Here is a 22,144-nt window from a genome sequence, read left to right as displayed (position 1 = left end):
AATGCATCAGCAGGAGGCTAGAAAAGTTGTTAGTCAGTCAGTCAGTCAGTCAGTCTTATCTCTGGTTCAGAACGGCAGCGAGAGGACACACCACATCCTCCCCTGTACTGGCCTCCCTTCACTGGTTACCAGTCAAGGGGAGAACTGATTTCAAAGCACTGTGGACTGGAACCGGATTACATCTCTGAACAGCTCATCCCACCTCCACACCCCTGAGATCTGCTGACCACTCACTGCTCTCCATTCCACGCTCCCAGTTAAAATCCAAAAGGTGATGGAGCATTTTCCGTTGTTGTGGAATAGTTTGCCACTCACCATTACATCTTCCCCTCCATTGATATTTTTAAAACCTGTCTAAAGACTCATCTCTTTTCTTTGGCCTCGTGTCATCATGAAGACGCGACTCACCACAATCCACCTTTCTGCTTTTGGATTTTATTGGTTTTCTTTGCAATGTCGTTGTGTTACGACTGTTTATGCTTTTCCTAATTAATTTATGTCTGTGTTTTTATTTGATAGCAATCATCAATCAATTAATCCCATCATTTAATCTCTCTGTAAAGCTCTTAGGTCGACGTTTGTTGCATTTAAATCGGCTCTATGAATAAATTGACTTAACTTAAACACACAGTATGTAACTTCTTCCACTAGCGGCCTCAATCAAAACAAGAGCAAAAGTCGGCGTTTTCATATTAAAAATCAGTGTTTCACCAATGCTATTAACATTTACTCAGCTTTTTTCCTCTGATAACTTCAGATTCAGATGCACGGTGACTAAAATCCGTCATCTGGTTTAAATACAAAACGAACGAGGTGTAAAAAGCATATCTTTAAAAAATGAAGCTTAAAACTGGATAAAAAGTCAATGCTGACCCTTCAGGCAGACAACCACAACGCCAACACATGCAGAAAAAGGGATGTGATGCCATTGTCATGGCGACCAAATGAAATTCATTGTTACCATAATTAAAATCATGCAGAAGTGGAAAGTTACAGATTATAAAACTCACAAAGAATATTTATTTATCATCAATAACTAACTATTAGCACTTGTTTGTCATTTGTAATTGCAGGTGAGTGGAAGCCTGAATTTAGCCTTATTTTACATAAATGCTACAGATGTACAAAACATATAAAAACAGGGACTACACTACAGAATGGTATTTTTAATATCAAGAGAGTCATTTTCTCAATTTCCTGTGTGAGGTTAAAACAAGTTAAAGTTTTCATTAGACCAAGATTACCTGAGAATATTTCCTTTTCAATGACATAAAAGCTCAGGAGAAAAGTGGAAATCACCTCATGGATCCATCATTACTACAACAGTTGGCATAGCAACTAACAGTTGGAGAATCAGTGATATTGTTAGCTTTGTGGTCGGCTTTTTCAGATCATTCAGCTTCAACCAAACTTATAGTATAAAAGGCACATTATAATTATCAGCATCTGCACGAGGGGCGTTCAGGGGCTGAAGGACACGCTGGTCCACAACTCAGAGTGCGATCAGCCTCTATGACAGAAAATGGCTCCCTGCAGCTTCCCCTGCAAAAACACCATTTTCTTTTTAAAGAGGTTGAGGGAGCAGAGTGGAGCAGCCTGTGGCGGCTTCTGTAAGTACTTGATCTGTATGAAAACTAAACTCTCCACCGTCCACCCACGGCCCGTCAGCCGAGACGACGCTGCCGCTGTCTCGTGGTATTAGTGCTGCTCGGCTGCTCAGTAAAAAGAGATTCCTTAAAATTCTTAAGATTGCTTTGGGCTTCCACGGCTTCTCGTCGAGCCGAGGCTCAATAAAGCAGCCAAAACATTTGTGCCCTTGCTGAGAAGAAGAAACATTCATTTCACACTTGCGTCTTTAAGGAGCAGCAGGAAATGGACTTTAAAAAGCAGACAGATACGGCCCGAGTCGACAGCAGGGCTCTTTATGCTGGAAAATCAACTTGATGGGGAGGAGAGGATGTGCCCGACTCAAATACACTTAATGCCTCGACTGCACTCAAACATTAAATAAAACAATCAAGGACAGGACACAGAGACTGTTTTCATTATTCAATTATCAGTTAATACTTTTACAATCCCCCCATCACTTCTAGAGTGAGATCCATTCATGTTATCACTGATATATCATTATCAACATATTTTTTGAACAATAAGTGACAACAATTGTGAGAAAGGTCATTTAAAAAACAGGGGAAGTGTTTCCATTACAGTCTCCCAGGAAACTGGTTAGAAAAGAAGGTGAATCAGATACCAATGCATCTCTTCTCCTCATCAATGTAGCCTTTGCTGTGTGATTTTCATGGTTTGTTTTCCCTGAAGCTTAATAAACCTAAATGTTGTATCAAATAAAAATAAAGATGCTTTATATTTCAAGTGAGGTGGTGCCCCTCCATTTTAATCTGCTTTGTGAAACTCAGATTTACATAGTTTGTCCACCAGGGAGCACTGACAGGTTGATTTTTAACTGTAAAATGTACAATAACAATGAATAAACACTTAAAAATAAAATGGCTTGGCCTCAAAAAATCCAGTATCAGTCAAGCTCTAATCCCTAAATTTACATAATGATGAAATATTCCCCACAGGAGCTGAACTGGATTTCTTAAATGTGTTTTTTTTTTTTTTTTAATACCACCAAATATAAAACTCTTAAAAATTGTGAGAAATGTTGACAGCTACAGCAGCTGAACAGCATCAACACAATGACAACCCAAATAACAAATCAAAAGCGGCCGCTCCAGCATCGGTGTCAGGACCCTATTTCAAACAAACTCAGGGAGATATCAAAACCCAGCAAATTCCTTGATCACATTACTGCTCCCCAGAAAATGAACTCTTTGGTTTTTAATTCCTTGGTAAGGCCCTAAGAGTAGCCCCTGGTCACAGACTTAAAGACTGGAGAAGCGACAGGGTGAAATCAATGACGACGGCCACGGACAATCAAAAGGTGTCCCAGCAGCACCGTGTGGGGGGTTCGACAGTTTGACTCTCCAGATGTCCTCGTTGGTTTAAAAGTTGAGCTTCTAAATAAATGTTTGATCCTGGAACGTTAAAAGTTCGACTTTGGCACCAACATAAATGAGAAGTCCTAAAAACACTCATAAAAGCTCCAGAAACTACACTGACCTTGTGATGAGATGAGCTTTGACGACTGCTTCGAGCACATCGTTGGTATGTTGTGTGTTATGTCCATCACTTCGATACTGTGGCTGACTGTGACCGCGTATTGATTTTCCAAAGCACAACCAAAGTTTTTTGTCAATCGATATGAGTTTTATGAAAAAGTCAGATGGTCATCACTGTTTTCTATAAAGGCCTTTTATATTTAAGTCGCCTCCATATTTAACATCCTCAGTGAACAGCAGTACAGCACCACATTACAGGCAGGTTTTAAAAGTTCCTCATACCAGCTGGTACTAAACTGGGGATGACTGGTTTCCAGTATCATGGATCTTCGCCACAGCGAATGGAAATTAGAGACACTCACTCCTCAGAGAGACTTTTAAGCTGGTTACTCACTGACATTTTCATTAATACTTGTGACAGCAGTAATTGGTGACGGGTGCTTTGCGTGACTGAACTGTCTTGTTACAATGCCGTAGATGTGTAGTTTGTTCTCAGAGCTCTTTGGAAAAAAAAAAAAAATCTTAATCTCAGAGACTTTCTGATTAAATAAAACCAGAAGACATCACTTCAATACTGAGACAATCTGTTTGCGTAGAGGGATTTACTATGATGTCTGTTTGTTCACCAATACACGATGTCACTTAACCGCTAGTTTATTTACTGTTCAGAGAGGTTCTGTGTTGTGTAGTTTTCTGGCTCCTTCATGAATAATTGAAGGAGGTTGAGGCGATCTGAGAGGACCGCCGTGAAGTCAGATTTCTGCCAGGGAAATCCAGACCCTCTCAACGCTGAAAAATCTTCAACAGCTTGCTTTTATTATTCAAAATGGTGATCAGGCTTGAAGCATTTTATTCTACATGAACGTAACATTCGTTCTCCTGCTCCAAAGGTTGACAAAGAGCCAAAAGAACAGACTGACACAGGAAAATGGTGGAAAATAAAAGCTTTTTAAAACATTTTTTTTAACTTTGCTCCTCAGATTAGACATTACACCCACTCACACAGAGATAAATCTGTCCAAAGATGTATCATCTAAATAAACGATCTGAACATGAAATGAAGACAGACGAGAGCCGTGTAATGAAGCGTCAGACTGAATGTGGATGTGAACTCTCGGTTGTTCGAGCGACGCTCTGCTGCCTTCCCCGGCGCCAGGAGAAGCAGCGTTTCTGTTGCGGTCTGTGGTTTTTTCGGGGGGGGGGGGGCATTTTCTCTCATAGCTGTGCTCACTAAACAGAAAACATTCACTGACATGGAAATGTGCACTTGGTCAACCGTGAGTGCTAAAAATGAGATAATGAGCGGAAGCTGTCGGAGCTGAACGCAGACCGAGGAGATCACAAGGACGATGTGAACAAAAACAATTAATGGCTCAAACTTTCTCCACAATGATTCAGGATGTGGCCATTAAATAAAAAACAAAACATCTAGTACTGAACTTAATGGCTGATCCAAACCTTCCACTCTGGACATGGACACGAAGCCCTGACAAGTGGTTGTTCATGCTTATGTTATACTGGAGATACACAGTATCCAAAGAAAGATAATGGTTGATATGCACAGTTCAACTTTACTTTTACATTTCACATTTTCTCATTTGGCAGACGGTTTTATCCAAAGCAACTTACGAGTGAGGGACATCACTAAAGCTCCGGTGCTGCAGGAGACCTTGGTGTATGGGCTAAGTGCTACATCTATTCAGTGAGTGCCAGAAGAGATCAGGTGAAGAATTGCACAGGAAGTGCATAGCAAGAGCTCTTTGGGTATGTTGCGGTGTTAGAGGAGTTCGGAGAGGAGGTGCGCTCGGGAGAGACGAGTCTTCAGGAGATTCTTGAAGACAGAGAGGGAACGCTCCTCGCTTCACTTTTGTCTGAGCATTAACACTTCAGATATTATTCTCAAACCTTTGGCTGAGGATCTCCACATTTTAATTTCTTATTTGGATGAAAACCAACCTTTGCCCGTTTGACTCTGCGGAATATAGATAAAGTTGGTGTCTTGAAGCAACACCGCCATCACTGCGGCGGCAGGGTTGACTGCCTTCACACTGACAGTGGAAGCAGAGAGGTTTGGATTAATCACAGCTGACATTTACCCCCCCACCCCCACCCGAGAGATAAGAGTAGCCTGTGTGGCTGTAGAAGCTATCTCATCTCAAAGCACTAAAGTGGGATACAATAATAAAATCAACGCACCGCTTCCTTCCGACCTCGATGGCGGAGGAATTAAACCTGAATGCATTACAGGCTTGTAACAAGAAGAAATACTTCTGTCCAATAAAAATATGAATCAGCAACAATGAGACTATAAAAAGGACCTAATGGAGATTTAATAAAGACAAATTGGTTTCAGGAAGCAGAGGCTGTGGATTGTGGGTTTTATTTTCCGTTTTATTTACAGAGGGAAGATCTAACCGTCTGTCAAAACCTTTGTAAGCGTTTGGATTATAACCTTTATTTCAACAGGATCTGCTCGACCATATTTCCACTAAACTGTATGTGTTGTGTCAGAGACCAAACCTCTCAACACTAACTTCACATTTACTGCAGCCTGAGAGTGACTCAGTATGAAGCAGATTCACAGATATTCCTGAACACTGGGGCTGGGAGATAAGACAATCTCGATAATCAAATGTATCTGTTCTGCATTTGGGTCAAACCTCATCTGCACACTCGCTCTATTAGGCTACAGCAATGAGGTTATGTAGCCGACACCTGCAGGGGCAAAAAACAGGAGAATAAAAACAACACGTGTTTGGAAACATAAAATTGAGCGAATCTGAGGAGAGATAGATTTTGGCGAACGCTTATCACAAAACATCCGTGATTTAGAAATGGCTCAGATTTCAGCTGTAACAAACTATTGTTTGGTTTATTTAGGATTCCATCCTAAACTGAATATACCCCCCCGAGCTTCAATTAAAAGGAGGCCTGTGGCGTTCACTCATAAACAAAGTTTGTGTTTCCTTCCTCATTAATGGTATTAAATGTACATATCGATAATTATAGTTTTTGCCATATCCCCCTGCCCCACAAGGATTCAGACTACAAGCAGAATCAGAAGGAAAAGGAAGTGTGGCGAGTGGAGAGGCAGGTAAACATCTGGGCCTCAGATTCTGCTAAGACAGAAGGGAGGATTGCAAGAGGGAGAACGGGGAAGATAAACGGAAAAATGAAGAATGGTGGAGTCAGGAAAAACTAAAACTGAGAGATGGACAAGTGGATTGGGAAAGACAGATAGAGTTAGAGAGACAGTGCGGGGGCGAACACAGGCGAGAGGAAGAAATGCACGAAAAGTGACGAGTTCATCAAAGTTTAAAGTTTAAGGGCCGATGTTGCTGAATTCAGAATTCATCGTACCAGCAGTGGAGCTAACACTGAACACTAAAAAGGATGTCAATGATTCATTGATTATCAATTAATTTCCAGTTCGACGGTCAGAAAATGTACTGTAGTTGTCTGTATCATCCAGCCGAGCCTCTAGGTGTCGCATCATACTGTTTCATTAGATGATGCGTTCGCTGACTCCCCATAAGGGCCACACAGATTATAAAACACACACACACCAAGGAAGAAGTAGGTGGCCGTGTGGTTTTCTGAGCTCACGTTGGTGGTTGTGTTGATGAAAACTGCAGAATAATGTTGTAAAAATTCCATGGATTTATTGTCTGGTGGTTGTCCTGTTTAACTTGCTTTATCTTGACTGTACAGGTTATTATTAAGGTTTAAAGTTATATATAACTGAGGGTGTGGTTGCTTTGAGTGACAGGTGGATGAGCCGGCATGAACAGAAGTCTCAGCTCCACACGCGCCCCACCTCTTTGCCCATTTTTGGATTGGCTGGGAGTTACGGGGGCGGAGTCAGGCACTGCCAAGATGACAACGGTGGAGCAACTCATTCTGAGCTAAAAAAAGAAAAAACACTCTTCAGAAACCTATGGGTGACGTCACGGAGGCTACGTCCATCTTTATTTACAGTCCACGATTCAAACATAGCACCGACTTATGTCACAGAGCAGCAAGAAGCTGTTGTCAGGTAAAGAAAATGGGGTTTGTTTACATCATTCGATATCGAGCGCATGTGGCTACAGTAACTAAACTGAGCCATATCTGACTTTTCCGCGGCATGCTGCAGGTTGTACAGACGCGCTGAGTGACAACTGAAGGAGACCGTCAGATGTTGAAAGGTATCAGCAAACAAGAAAATGACCTGCAGGGAGAAGAAGTCCTGCACTTCATATGGGGTTTCAGCAAAGGCGAACAAGTTCACACGTGTGAAGTGGGTTCAGCTTTGTCATTAACATTGGGTCTACACAGTCTGCATGCCGAGATAAGGACATTTAGGTTAGGTTTTACTAGAAGATACAGCAGCCTATTTCTGTGACTCAAATGAAACCATCGATACAAAAGTATCACGTACAAACAAGGAGATGCACAAATTGTATTCGTATGCATAGAGCCCTCGAGCGCAGTGAGGTATAATCTACATGCTCTTCCTCTCCTCATACAGGCAGATTTATGTGTTTCTGCAGATGAAGGTGGAGTAGGAATGACAGACTGACATAAGGTTTCTTCCTTTCTTAAACAAGTACCATTCAAATAAATGCTTTATCATCCGTGTGTGTTTTCACTAAAGGAATCAATGATGTAAGAAGCAACACACACACACACACACACACACACACACACACACACACACACACACACACACTGCCGCCCTTCTCCTTCTCCTTCTCCTCCACCTCGCCCTCTTGTTCTCGGCTTCTCCTTTCATCATAATGGGCTCCTTTCTCTCCTAATGGCCTTCTTCTCACAGAAACGCCTCAGTTGATTTCACACAATATCACCGATGATTCAGCAGAGGAGCTCGGTAATTGGGGGAAGTATTCCTATTCAAACACTTCTTTGGTGGAAAGGCTCTCAGTGTGTGTCACAGTGTTTGAGTGTGAGGTGAATTGACTGACGCTTGTCAAAAACAACTCCAATCAAAGTGACTTTTTTTTACCCACAATGCAGCATTCTGGGCTTTTTTTAAGATAAGTGTTTTGAATTGATTCTTTTTCCCCCATTTAGAGTTCAGTTTAGCGCTGAAGTGACCGTGTCAGCCAAATGTGATCATATAGCTCCGACAACAAATCAGAGCCATTGTGAGAAGTTTATTTCGTAAGGACTTAAAGGTCCCATATTATATAAAATGAGTGAGTCTATATTAATACTGTGAAAGTATCAAAGCCTCAGTCCACAGAGAAATGCACACAGCCTGTATTCAGAAACTGAGCCTTAAAACCAGCCGTCAGGACTTCTGGAACTTTGTGATGTCACAACAAAGCAGACACCGCTCTCAGCCACACCCCAAAGCCCCGCCCTCCTCTCTTCTGATTGGTTACCATGATAATACATTAATATGCTGAAATCTAGTGTGTCACAACATAGCATTTAGCATGTTAGCTCTTTGGATAATAACACACAATACACATAGCTAAAAATGCTAATATTTAACAGCCTTCATAACATCGGTGTGTTCATTTTCAGATTCACAAAAACAAAAGCTAAAGTCTTTGTAGTTCTATGTGTAACTAATGGATTCATAAAACTGGCATGTTTCAGTGTGAAGCTAAGGTGACACTGCCTTGTACTTCGGGGGAATGAAATACCTGGTAAGGTGACGGATTTCACCGATATATTTTGGTCTGATACGATGGTTCCCAACCTTTTCTGTTTAGACACCTGAAAATGTTACATTATCCTGTATATCACAAGCAAATAGACTGGGAATCAGGGAAACTGTTTACTGTGGCACTGTAGGCACCAAAACACAAACTCACTCCTCCACAATTATCAGTTTACACAACATGAGCAAAGACATTTTATTTCAAAACTGCTCTGTGTTTAGGAGCAGCAACAGAATCTAAATTTAACCCGATCCTAATTTAATTTTTACACCTCAGCTGTGAGTTCTCACACATCTGACGGTGTCTTCATACAGAAAAAGACAATCTCTCACTAGCACCTCAGTCACACGGTGTTTTTTTTTATCTCCTTTTATCAGGTTCTGCCTCTCTTTTGTTATCAATGTCTCAGTTCACACCAAGCTTATCGGGACGCAGATAAACGACTGTAAATAGAGAGGTGTGATCAGTCCAACGAGACCAGATTCTGCCGCCGCAGTGTTTCCCACAGGCTCAGATGCAGTTGAGAGAGGGAGAGTGTGACCCAGGTGCAGTGAAGAAAAACAAAAGCAGAAGACTAAACGAGTCTGGATGAGAAAATGGTTTGGGACACACGGTCGACACAGGTTGTCTATTCTTCAGCGAAAACTTGAGGTGAGAGTTTAACTGTCAGCCTTAATGTGTGTCAACAGCTGTATGCTAGCTAAGGTTAGCCTCAAGGCGTAGAAGGTTTACTGTTGCTTGGCAACACCGTCAGCTGTGAAAGTAATGATGTAAAGATAGTCATGACTAAATATCAAACCTGTTTGATGTTATTGGGGGCAGCTCTGATGATCCTGCGAGTAGTTCGGGAGATATAAGAGCGGATCTGCGGACACCTCACACCTCCAGATAATCAGGGCCAAACATTGGTAACAACAAAGGACCCAGACCAGATTTCTCAGAGGACTGAATTTGGGTTACATCGGCCCAAATTGTATGTATTGATTGTTTCTGATACCGAGCTAAAACAGTCGTCTGGATGGAGATCGTTTGGAAATGAGTGGGTGCACCTGCCTATTCCAGGTACTACACAAGATAACATGGAGACAAGGCAGGTGGATCTTGAATGTAAATAGACTTTACAGAAAACTTTCCTCCAGCTCTGAGGCTTCGGGTCAAGCTCATGATATTTTTTCGGTCGGCCTGTAACATTTCACTGAGCTGCGTTTAAACCAGTGACCTCCAGATGATCTCATTCAACACTTCAGATTCATTTCCTCGGCTGTTGTTTCAAGTTAAATAACGTGTTGAAGTGTATTTACAACGTTTAGATGTGGTTAAAGGTGGTTTGAGTAATGAACCGGCTCTGTCTGATTGTGAAGAGCTCTTTAACGCCTCCAGGGTCGAGTGCAGACGTGCGTCACGAGGACAGAAGTGGAGAGCTGTTCACACCGTGAAAATACTATAACAGACTCCGCTCCACGTTTAACCGACTCTATAACAACCACTGACAGATGATCGCTTCACACAACGATAATTAAGACAATTAATGAGAAGAAATTAACTTCACTTCGGCAAATGATTGGTAAATGAAGCAAATACTAAACAGTCATTTTCTATCACCATTAAAAAGTGTAAATCCACTGATGAATTCTCCACAGGAAGAAGCAGCTCCCACTGTCTGTTCTGAACAACTTCAAAACATTAAACTCAGCTATTAATATGAGAAAAGAAAAACTAACATCTCACCAGCGTTTTTCTCTTTGATTTTGCTATTTATGAGACACAAATCATCCACTGTAACTTTTTACGTTGAAGGTTGTTGTGACTCCTTGTTGTTCTGCGAACCTCTCAGATTTCCTCCTGTGGAGCGCTCGCCTGCTCCATCACTCATCAGAATTTTGTTACCAAATGAACAGCATTGCGTCAGTTCAGCAGACTTAAAAGAACCCTGCTGTGTATCTTTGGGTTCACTGGACTGTGCGTTCCAACGGGACCCTCATATTTGTGGTTATTCATTGAGCAATTGATCAATAGAGTGACTCATCAAGCAAAACCATCAAGCAAAACTATCAAGCATTCATTCTCTGCTTCCAGTTTTTCCAATGTGAAGATTTGCAGCTTTTCTCTGTCATATCATTTTAAACTGAATCTTTGGATTTTGGACTGTTGGTCGGATAAAACATGACACCTGAAGGCGTCACCGTGGATTCACTGTGACAGGCTTTTTTTCTCTATTTTCTGACATTTTAGAGACATAAAATGCAGTTAATTAATCAATTCAAGAAAAACAGATTAGTAGAAAGTGAAAATAATCATTAGTTGCAGCCCTAAAATATATTTTACTACTCATTTAGTCCTTAGGTATCAAAATTTGGTATTGAATGACGAGGCATTTTTCAATCCTCGATAGTATCAAACCAATTTGGTTTGTCCATAAAAGTACCAAAGTTCAATACCCAGCTGTTGACTGCAACATACACTGCTACTGAGGCCTTAAGCTCACAGAGTTATGTACCTCTGAGCATCTGGTAGCTCTGCATTGAAAAAGACAAAGAGAAACATTTGAAAACTTGAACAGAAATTCTGCTGAGAGGCTGAGCTGAAGCGAAAAACACCAAATCTCCAGCTCACAAACATCCGTAAACGTCCAGGGCTGTTATAAGTGATGTTAAAAGTCAAGGTTACAATAAAAGTTCTTTAACAACAGAAAATAAGTCTGGCAGGAGCGATGTGGCCCTCCAGTCAACTCTGGCTTAACAGATGTATCAGAACAAAGTAAAGAAACAACTGAAAGGCACTGAAACTACTCAGAGGTCAATGCAAACTCATTTATCTTTAAACATATTCAGTCCTGTGTGTAAAGTCAAACAGTGGCTGACGCTGTGTGGGATTAGCTCTGCAGCGGGAGGTCAGGAAATGTGGTTTCCATAGCTGTAATTCAGTCATTTCTCCTGTTACAGCAGAGTTATTTGTGATTATTACAGGATGGACGTCCTTGTAGGGAAAAACTGAAAAGGACAAATGAGCTACCGGTTTCCTGCCAGCTCTGCTTTGTGGGTACAGCTCCACGGGGCCACTCCATACTGATTACCAACATAGAAAAAAGAAAAGGACAAAAGACCCGAGGTCTTAGACACCAAGGGTAACATTAAAAAAGGGAAAGAAAGGATGTTTTGAGCTGTGAGAATTTTAGAAATAATTTTATTTCATTTGAATGAAAAGAGCTTTTGCACTGGAGGGGACATTTATAAAGACGGTTATTTGAGAAACTGATGCTTGTAAGAGACTCATTCAATCATACTGCTCTTTTTCTAGTACTTAAAAAGAAGGAGTTGAGATTGGAAAAAATTTCAGTATTGGAAACTTGGAAATCATCTAAAAAGAAAAAAGAAAAAAGAAAAAATGAACCTACTAATGAGACTGACAATAATGTTGGGTTTGCATGGAACCAGGTGGAACAGATGTTGATCAAGTGTTGTTCTGGTCTGTTCAAGTAATAACAGGCACTAACAGGAAACAAAAGTTCTTTGCTGGGTTTGAACCCCAAACATCAGCACACTGTGCGTGAGGTGCTCAGCAATCACCATCCCTGCTCTAAGTGGACTTGGTGGTACATGAGGGCGAACGTTTCCAGCTGTTTGAAGAGTTTTCTGAGCTGCAAGTGTTTGTCGTACTGTGAGTTGCTTCGTCCAACCAACAGCCCAAAACCAAAGGATATTCAGTTTATTCTAAAGCTTGATCCAGCAGGGCAACGACTTTTACCATTAACTGATTATCAAAGCTGTTGTTGGTTTAATTTTCTCTCCATGGTTTGATTTATAAAGTGACTATTTTGATTTGTTTTGCTTCTGCTTCCATCTGATCTATTTGTTGTAATTAATGAGTGCTATGGTGGGTGGATTGCGAGCTACTTATTTGTTATTACTGTTAGTTGTAGTGGCCTCTTAATCTAATATGCAAGTCTCCAAACAGTGTTTTGCTCAGTGTGTTGGTTTATGGTGATCCACTTTCCCTTTGTGCTACAGTTGTTGGAGATAGAACAAAATAAAATAAAGACTCCTTTTAATCTAACTGTGCATTCCTGTTGTGTAATGGTGTTTGGAACCTGCTTCCTGTGGCTATCCAGCTGTGGCTGCTGCACTATTTAGGACTTAGGATTTAGGATTTACATTTACATTCACTCGTTTGATGCTTCTATCCAAAGCGACTTACAAGTGAGGGACAACACAAAAGCTTCAGTGCTGCAGGAGACCTGGTTTGAGTACTAAGCACTACATCTATTCAATAAATGCAAGGAGATCAATTTAAAGAAGTAAGTGTTAGTTAGACATGTAAGGGTGTTAGAGGTGTTAGGAGTGGAGGTGCTCTTGGAAGAGATGAGTCTTCAAGAGATTCTTGAAGACAGAGAGGGACATTTGCAACGGTTTCACTGTCCGTTAAGGGAGGCCCACCAGAAGGGCGTTGCAGTAGTCGAGAGGAGCTATAACCATGGGCCTGGGCCAAGAGTTGGGTGGCGCACTGAGTCAGGTAAGGCAAGATTTTTCTTATGTTGTATAGAGCAGAGCTCAACCGGAAAACAGATGCAACACGTCAGAGAAGGACAGCTGGTCATCAAATATTGGTGGTTGGGGTAAGAGATGAAGAGGCAATTCTGATATTAACATGGTGATGGAGAAACTGATCGGTGGGGAGGACTACGAGTTCAATTTTAGAGAGGTTTTAGTTGAAGGTGGCGTTGCTTCATCCGTGTGGAAATGTCAGAGCGACAAGCCGAGATCCAAGAGACCGTGGCGGGAACGACAGGTATAGTTGAGTGTCATCTGCATAGCGGCGATATGATGACGTGGCTTTACATGTTTTAGCGCATTAAAGACTCAGTTCAACAGAAACCCCAAAAAACTTTTTCTCAGTTGTCACTAACAGTATCTGGATATGCAGACAGTTTCACTTTAAACAACTGGGAGCCTTTTCCACATGTGTATTACAGTGCAATTATAACAAACTAATGACAGGAAAGCCGAATAAACACAGACTGGGATGAATTTTCTCTCTGCAGCAAGTTTCAAGTTTCTACAAGCGGATTTTTAACAGAAATGAAGTGACACCAATGATTGCCTGGAGGGACGGAAATCAATCTAAAAACCGTTGAGATGATGGGAATATGATGCCTAATTTGCAGAAAATGGACTATATGAAAACAGGTGGATATGAACATCTGCCTGTGGGGTTTACACTTAAGCAGGTTAAGGAAGAGGGAAAAAAAATGTGAGCTTGAGTTGTAGTTCAAAAAAAGACAGAAAGTTTGACATTCAATCTTTCCAAGCCTCAGTGGAAGTAAAATACACCTGTTCAACGTGACTGGACGGTGAGAAGCACCTTTACACTGGGGTTAGTGTGAGTTGTCCTAAAACTATGTATTCAGGATTTTATATGCTCAACAGAACTGTGTGTGTGTGTGTGTGTGTGTGTGTGTGATTAGTCGTGTAATTCAATGTGACTTTGTGACTGACGCAGTGTAATTTATGTCTCAGAGACGTGAATAAAGATGGATGTGCTTCTCCGCTACAGTCAGTCTGTCTCTCTCTCTCTCTCTCAAACACACACACACACACACACACACACACACACACACACTGGGAGGAATCATTTGAAAACGACTTGGGTGGATTTGTCTGGTTTTACATCCAATCTAACAGAAGCTGAGTCAATCTGAATCACAGTGGACGCACACAGTGACTCCTGACCAACACAAATATCTGCACGCACACACACACAAACACAGTTGCGGGTTTATCGAACATGTATCTCATCTTATTTCAGTCATGCTGTCCATTTCTTCTACCAAAAACAATAACACCGAGTATCTGACTCACTGCTTGTGTTTCTTGACCTGTCAGATTTCTTCTTAGCTTGTTGTGTTCAGTCCGATTTAATTGGACTCTGGTTCATATCCCCTTTTGGTACGGTTCATCTAGACAGATCTGAACACAGCAGCTGTGCTCGGATGTAAAAAAAAAACAAACAAACACACACTTTTGCTAGAATTTGCAAGAATTTCCTTTTGTGTGAAAACAAAACTGAACCAAGGCAACGACTTAATAACTCGTCCACTAAGATCTTCCAGAGCAAACAACAGATTTGAAAATGCTCTTACAGATGTAGAGTTAATATTACTAATAAAAATGATGGATAAGACGACAAAACGCAGGGTCAGGTGAGGAGTAAGTTGAAGTATCCTTTAAGATTCATCTTGTAAACCACTGCACACGTCTGTTTGTTCTTGTGTCTGGTCACAGCTGGTGTTAAATGACGACAAAATAAAATGTAAAACTCCTAAACTAAAAAGAAGGAACAGGTCTAACGAGTGTCAGAGCTCCACAGCTGGAAGTTAATGAGTCCCTGTCTGCAGCACTGATAGGAACATCTGAGAGGCAAAGAGGATCAAAGCTGCAGTCTCACTTCCCAAAGAACGAAGAAGAAGAGGAGGAGGAGGAGGAGGAGGAGGAGGAGGAGGAGGAGGAGGGAGCGAGATGGAGATGGTTTTTAAAAATGCACAGTGATTATTGTGCGGAGTGTGATGTGAGGTGAGCCCGAGGCCCTCCGAGCGGCAGAGAACAAACCGGTTTGTTTTGTAGAACAGAGAGTGAAATAAATGTTTAACGTTAACACGGAGGCGGGAAAGCGACGCCGCGCCGCACGAGGTCGACAAACGCCAGAGACACTGTTCTCTCCTGTCACAACGCAGGATTCTCCATGACCATAAAGTCTGACCTTAGGATTTGTAGATTTAAATAAAGTGTACTTGTTTTCTAGGTGCTACAATCTGATGTAGTGTGACTTATAAAATACATTGCCAACACAATTTAAATACAAACTTATATTATATATCATATTATATTATCCTCTGCTTGTCTTTAATAAAATACTTTTGTTGGATCATAATGTTTGTGTTTTATTTCTGTTCAAATGCACCTTTATTATCTGGATATTTAAAACACGTCTGGTGTTTGTTCTATGTGGCCGAACTTCTGGAATATCAACGGCCAAATTTTAATTGAGTTTCTGTTTGTATTATGATTTTATTGGTTTTATTTCATTGCCTTTTATCTCTATATCATGACTGCACCACAGTTTTTTTTATATGTTTGTGAAACACTTCGAAAAGTGCTATAGAAATAAAGTTTGTTATTATTATCATTGTTATTATATTGCCCATCAAAACTGTGGGTGCACACACTGTGAACCATGCTGCTAAAGAAGCAGCTCTGGTCTGTGTGTTGATAAAAAGTGTATCATGAGTCTAAGCTTTTTTTTAAAGTTAATTAAATATATAAATTGGCAAAATTAAAAGTCATCTTGCATTAGCTGTTATCCTATTACTTTCAAGTTATGACTGAGAATTACAGACGTGATTTTAAGCTGTAGTTCGGTGATAAATCATTTTCTGGATTTCATTGTCGTCAGCGAGCTCTGACCTTCAGCTCCCTGGCGACCTCCACGTGGTTGTCGTAGACGAGGACGTTGGCGATGAGCTTCTCTTTCTCCTTGGAGAAGGAGGTCGGTCCCTCCGTGGCGTCTGGCTCGACGATGACGTTCAACAGAGTGCGAGGACACCTGGTCCCGTCCCACACCTGAGAAACACAAAAACGCACGTCCGTGATGAGATATATATATTTTCAAACACTGAATTTCTCTGGTCTTGTGTTCCATATGTTCCTAAACCTAAAAACACATGCTGACGAGCACCAACCAGACGAGCTGCAGGAAACATGGTCACAGTCTCTCCCTCCTTAGTTACAGCACTGAATAACCAGAAGTGTGTTTGCAAAACATTATGATGTCATAGTGAAGTTCATTGTCATTTCTTCCTCATTTTATCCTTAAAGACATTTGAATTAAACTGTTTCATAACTAGCGTATGAATTTGTGACTTATGGCTCATCTTAAGTCCAAGTGAACATTTGTACCAAACTTGAAGAAATTTCCTCAAGGCATCACTGAGATATCACGTTGACGAGAATGAGACTCTTGTTTAATTATTTACTCTATAAAATGTTGCGCCAGGGTCAAAGGTTAAGATCAGTTCCCAAAGTCCAAGATGACGCCTTCAAATGTCTTTTTTTGTTTTACAACGTTATAAAAGACAGATTTATTTAAGTTAAATTCAGCCGATGCTCAGTAAAGCAGCTGAGAACAGGGAACGTCTCACGAACTCTCGGTTGATGATGATCTCAGGAGCTTAAGGAGAGTCATAAAAAAAAAAATCTATTCTTCATCCACAAACTGCAGACAACATGGTGTCCTAGTCTGTTGTGTGGCTGCCGTGTAACAACAGGCCGTCACAGCTCAGCGCAGCTTTAGAAATCAGCGAGAGCAGACTGGCAGCAGACCAGCGCTCTCTGCCAAATCCTGTTCAAATTTATCTCCTCTATCGGCCTCGCTGGCAGGAAACCGGCCGTCACTTACAGCCTCATTTTCTGTTCGCAAAACCGAGGTGGCAGGTAAAACAGCTCGAGATCAAGAGACAGAGACATGAGACCTCCTCCCACTGAGGCCACCAGACTGCAAAGGAGATTTACCGCGAGACAGATGAAGTCTGAAGGCAGACAGCTCCATGATCCAGAGGGAAAAAACACCATATAACTACTTTACTTTAAGGCTGAGCAATTAATAAACTTGCCAAATCCCAATCGCAGGAGCTGCAATCTTTTCTTAAAGCTCCATATTTTCTTCTTCTTCTGTGTTTTATTTTGAAGTGTTGATCCATAAAAAGATATATTTGTGGTTTTAAGAACCAAAAAGCATCTCAGTGTAGTTTTACATCTCCTCTCTCAGGCTTCTCTCTGGAGCTCTAGTAACAACAGGTCGGTGAGCCAATCAGAAGAGAGGAGGCTCTGAGCCTCTCCTCTGACTTCGCTCCAGGTGTCTTACCCTCAGCAGGGTGCAGGTGGTGTCGATGGGGGCTTTGGCCAGCAGCTGGCAGGTCAGGTCGAAGTAAGCTTTGGGCTGAACGGCGGACAAAGGGATTGTGGGAACCGGGGGGAGGATAGTCTGGCTTGCTGACCACGATCGCAGCTCCTCCACAGTCCGGCGGACCTCCTGGTCAAAGTGGAAGGAGCGGCTGGAGGTCCGCGGCTCCATGGCTCCGCCCACTGCCCCGTCAAACGTCACCACAGAGAAACCGAAGGTGTTGACCAGCGTCATGGAGTCGTTGAAGAACTGAGTCTGAGGAGAGAGAGAGAGAGAGAGAGAGACGTGGGATCATTCATCACTCACCGCTTCAGCTTTAGTTCCTACGTTCACAAAATAAACCACAAAATAAACAGGTCAAAGCTGAATTTGGAAACAGTGGACGTGGTTATTAAAAGAACCAGTCAGTAAGCCGGGCCGCACCTTGACTCTGTGCATGCGGACGATGTCTCCGATTTGAAAGATTTTGGGATGGTCCTCCAGCTTCTCACAGAAGATGGTGCAGCCGATCTTCTGGTTGGACTGGTCGGTGATCTTCAGGCTGGAGCAGAAATCTGCGGAGAGAAAAACGTCTCAGCTGCTCATTTTATTCATAGTGAAGGAGTAAAATCAAACTTTGGGACAGGATGAAGAGCAGGTCTGGGGTTATCAATCAGTCATGTGTATTGATTATTGTTTGTAAAAAGCAAAAGGTCAGAACATATTGACACTTTAAAGACCTTTTAATCGCACTCAGATGATATTAACGTTACTCCAGTCAAGCATATTTAACAAAGTGCTGTATAATATTCAAGGCAATAAATATAGTGTGTTAATTCAACTCAGTCATCACACGGAGCAGCGTACAATGAAATTAGCAGCAAAAAGTGCAATTTATAAAGACAGGAATAAAAGTAAGACAAGACATTTAATAGTAACTGAGTAAGTGCACGTATAATTTAGTATAATTTAAACCTGTATCAGTAATCGAGTCCCGATCAGCCCCTAGTCCTCACAAAAACACAGAAAACAAGCGAGTGTGTTCATGTGAAAATTCTTGTTCTCAACAAAAACAAACAAACAAACATTGTTTTACCAGTAAATTATTTATAATTAGTCACAATCATTTTTTCTAAAATGTTTTTTCTCTCAACGTTATGAGTTTTTATTTTACGACTTGTTTTCAAATCCATTAAATGTGCATGTGAGCCTATGCATGTTCAGGTGTACAGGATTTCATCATGTGTGTGTGTTTGTGTGTGTGTGTTTTTTCTCTCATGTCTGATCAGATGGATTTTTCTAATATCTCTGTTTACTTTAAAAGACGCCTGAAGGATCCATAAAGATGATGATGAAGTTTGGGCGGTTTCTTTATTGTCGCTGCTAAACACACACACACACACACACACACACACACACACACACACACACACACACACACACACACACACACACACACACGTGTATATCTATTTACACACACTCACGCTAACACTGCATCATCCCGTCCTGAGTGGCTGTAGGTCGACTGGTTTTTATCGTCTTATCTTAACTTCCATCGCTCTTCTTCTGTCATTTTGATATAGTTGTGTGAGCGCTAACAGCTAACAGCTAACCGCCGCCTGCTCCTCAGGTCTCACTGCTTCCTCTGCACTCGATGCTGATGTCGTGTGTTAACAGGACAATGAAGTGAATGACTCAACAATGTCACATAAACTGAAAATATGTTTCATCATCCTGCTGCTCTCCACACCCTCTGAGTGTTACCACGGTAACCAGAGACGATGAGCCGCCTCACGTCTCTGTCCGTGGTGCTGAAACTGTTGAAACTTTCATTTTAACTCTGTTTGGTTTGAAAACAGTGAAAGAGCTGTTTTACCTTTACATGTCACATACGAAACTATTTTCTATTCTAATATGAAAACAAAAGTCACAACATTGAGAGAAAAACTCCAAATATAAATGTAATAATATATTCTATTAATAAAATAATAATGACATTACAGCTTTATTCTAATCTCTTTTTTTTTATATATATATATTTTTTTTTTTACAATAATTAGGACTTTTTGGTAAATTTTCCTTAATTTCATAAAAGATTTTAGTTTTGTAGATTTTAATTTCCGTTTTGTGATATAATGACTTAATCTCATTACACATATTTTTGGAAAATTATTAAAATTATTTTTGTAGTGTTGTTATTTTTTGTAGATGGTAAGTTTATACAAACAGCACATCATTTTATGAGAACAAAACTGACTCAGACTCAACATTGTGAGGATATCATAATCTTTCGTTAATTAAAAACTTTATTGTCAAGTAACTTTATTCTTTTTAAGTATGACCTTTTAAACAACAAGTTTACTTTCATCATAATGACATAATAACTTCAAAGCTACAAAATGGAACTTTTCTGTATTTAAATGTCTAAAAAAGACTTGACCTATTTTATAAATTTTGTCAAGTTGTGTACTAACATTCTCCCAAATGTTTTGAAACCTGGAGAAATCTGTGATTTTAATCAAGGTAGTGGTCAATGCTGCCATATCTCCTTTACGCATGTGTTAGCATTGTTGTTGCAGCCGTCAAAATTTTACTTTTTATCCAGTTTTAAGTCACACTGAGACTCAGACCGACCTGTTCCCCGGCTCTTGAACGGCTGCTTGAAGAAAACCACCACTCCGTACACGTTGACCACAGATCCAGCCTTCAGGTCGCCCAGTCGCACGTACGTATATTTTTGAACCTTGGCCTTGGTGGAAACCTGAGTAGAAACCAAGAAGCACCAACATCAACAATGATATCACGCCAATATTAGCATGTTAGCATGTATTACAACACATTTATTTTAACGGACGACAGACAGACGCTGCACCGGCTATATGAAGCTGTAACACTGGCATACTGCTGCAATTTGACAACATCCCATAATACTGAGGAGGGGAGGCAGTGTAAAGAGGGGTTTTAATAACTACTGGAGAGTAGACAGATTTATAGTAACTTGTGTGTAAAATAGTTTCTGCTACATTCATTCAGGTGAGGCTCCAGCAAACTCTTACTGCCGGAGCCCAGGTCTGTTCATTTCCTGTGGTAAACTCAGGATAAAGCTAACACATCACTTCCTGCAGGAGTTTCATAATAAACTCGTCACTGATTAAAGTTTCAATTAAAAATTGATTTTAGCCATTTTTCAGCACTTTGTTCCTAATACAGTTAAAGACTTTATTATCTTTATCACATCCGACATGAATCAACTTTTTACTGCAGAAGAAAAACTGCCTGCAATGTGTAGTTATGCAGTTTTGTTTTTCCTTGTGATCAAAGAGAAGGAGAAGATGGAGCCACAGAGTTCAGGTGGTTAGATGTAGATCAGAAGCGTCGTACGGTCTGGAAACACTTAAAGCTTCAACTATAGAATAACAAAGACACGCGCTCGTCTTTGTGTCCTCCTTCGTGAACATACATGTACCTGTGCTGTGGACATACGGACTCTTTAATGAAGGGATTCATGGGGAGAATGGCAGCTAAGACAGAGGACACTTTCTCTATTATTACAGGAGATTTAAAAAAAAAAAATTTTTTAGTGAATTTTTTTTAGCATTTTATGCCTTTATTTGACGGCTCGGGTAGAGAGACAGGGAACTGAGGGACAGAGAGGAGGGGAATGACATGCAGCAAAGACTCCGGCCCGGAGACGCCCTAAACACTCAGCGATTGATTATTTTGAAATGTTCTCATTTTGAATTTGTGGAACTGTATATTGTGATTTGTCATGTGGCCGTCCTGGTTGTTGTTGCCGTCTTGTGTCACCAACATAAGGTGAAGGACACACAAATAATCCATCTGATCTTAAAACCTCTATCATGAGGGCTACAGAGGAAGAAGAGTGACTGACAGAGGGCTAACAGCTGTCATGCTAACATGCTAACTGCATGAGCAGTGAGCTGAACAGACAGCCTCTGTATCATCGCTGCAGACCGGCATGACAACAAACTGAGGACAGAACTAACGTTTTAAACAATAATCGTTTTTCTGAGACAAACAGATTATTATTATTTTTTTTAAATCTTGGCATTTAACTAAACAAATGCCTTTTCTGATAAATGTTTAAAAGCTGAGTAAACTACTGAACAAAGCGGCTGATTCCCGTCTCTTTTTCTGAACTTCTTCCATCTCTTCGCTCAGATGTGAGTTTCAGAGGAGAACACTGAAGATCTGAAGAACCAGCATATGCTCCTAAAAGAGAAGAAGCCTGTCTAACGTTTATTTTTACCAGCATTTCTTCTTAAATCGAGCCTTTAAACTTTGATCACAGGCTTCTGAAAATCGCCAATCTCTTATTTATTCTCATACAGTGTGTGTTATTCTGTCTTGTATGTTAATTTATTCTGTTTGAAAATGTTTATCGCAGCTCCA

General features: G+C 40.9%; 1 protein-coding gene across 2 annotated transcripts in view; it reads right to left on the bottom strand.

The window, feature by feature from the left end:
- Positions 1–22,144, bottom strand: part of pot1 (protection of telomeres 1 homolog) — a 59,851-nt gene that overhangs the window by 12,188 nt on the left and 25,519 nt on the right. For both annotated transcript variants that reach the window (XM_056388369.1, XM_056388368.1), the window contains exons 7-10: positions 20,366–20,492; positions 18,173–18,303; positions 17,711–18,004; positions 16,255–16,410 (exon numbers count right to left, since the gene is read on the bottom strand). In XM_056388369.1, the coding sequence (XP_056244344.1) occupies positions 16,255–16,410; positions 17,711–18,004; positions 18,173–18,303; positions 20,366–20,492 (708 nt within the window). The remainder of the gene's footprint in view (positions 1–16,254; positions 16,411–17,710; positions 18,005–18,172; positions 18,304–20,365; positions 20,493–22,144) is intronic.

The sequence above is a fragment of the Seriola aureovittata genome, chromosome 10 (genome assembly GCF_021018895.1).
Source record: "Seriola aureovittata isolate HTS-2021-v1 ecotype China chromosome 10, ASM2101889v1, whole genome shotgun sequence".
NCBI lineage: Eukaryota > Metazoa > Chordata > Actinopteri > Carangiformes > Carangidae > Seriola > Seriola aureovittata.
This window is presented reverse-complemented; position numbering and strand designations above follow the sequence as displayed.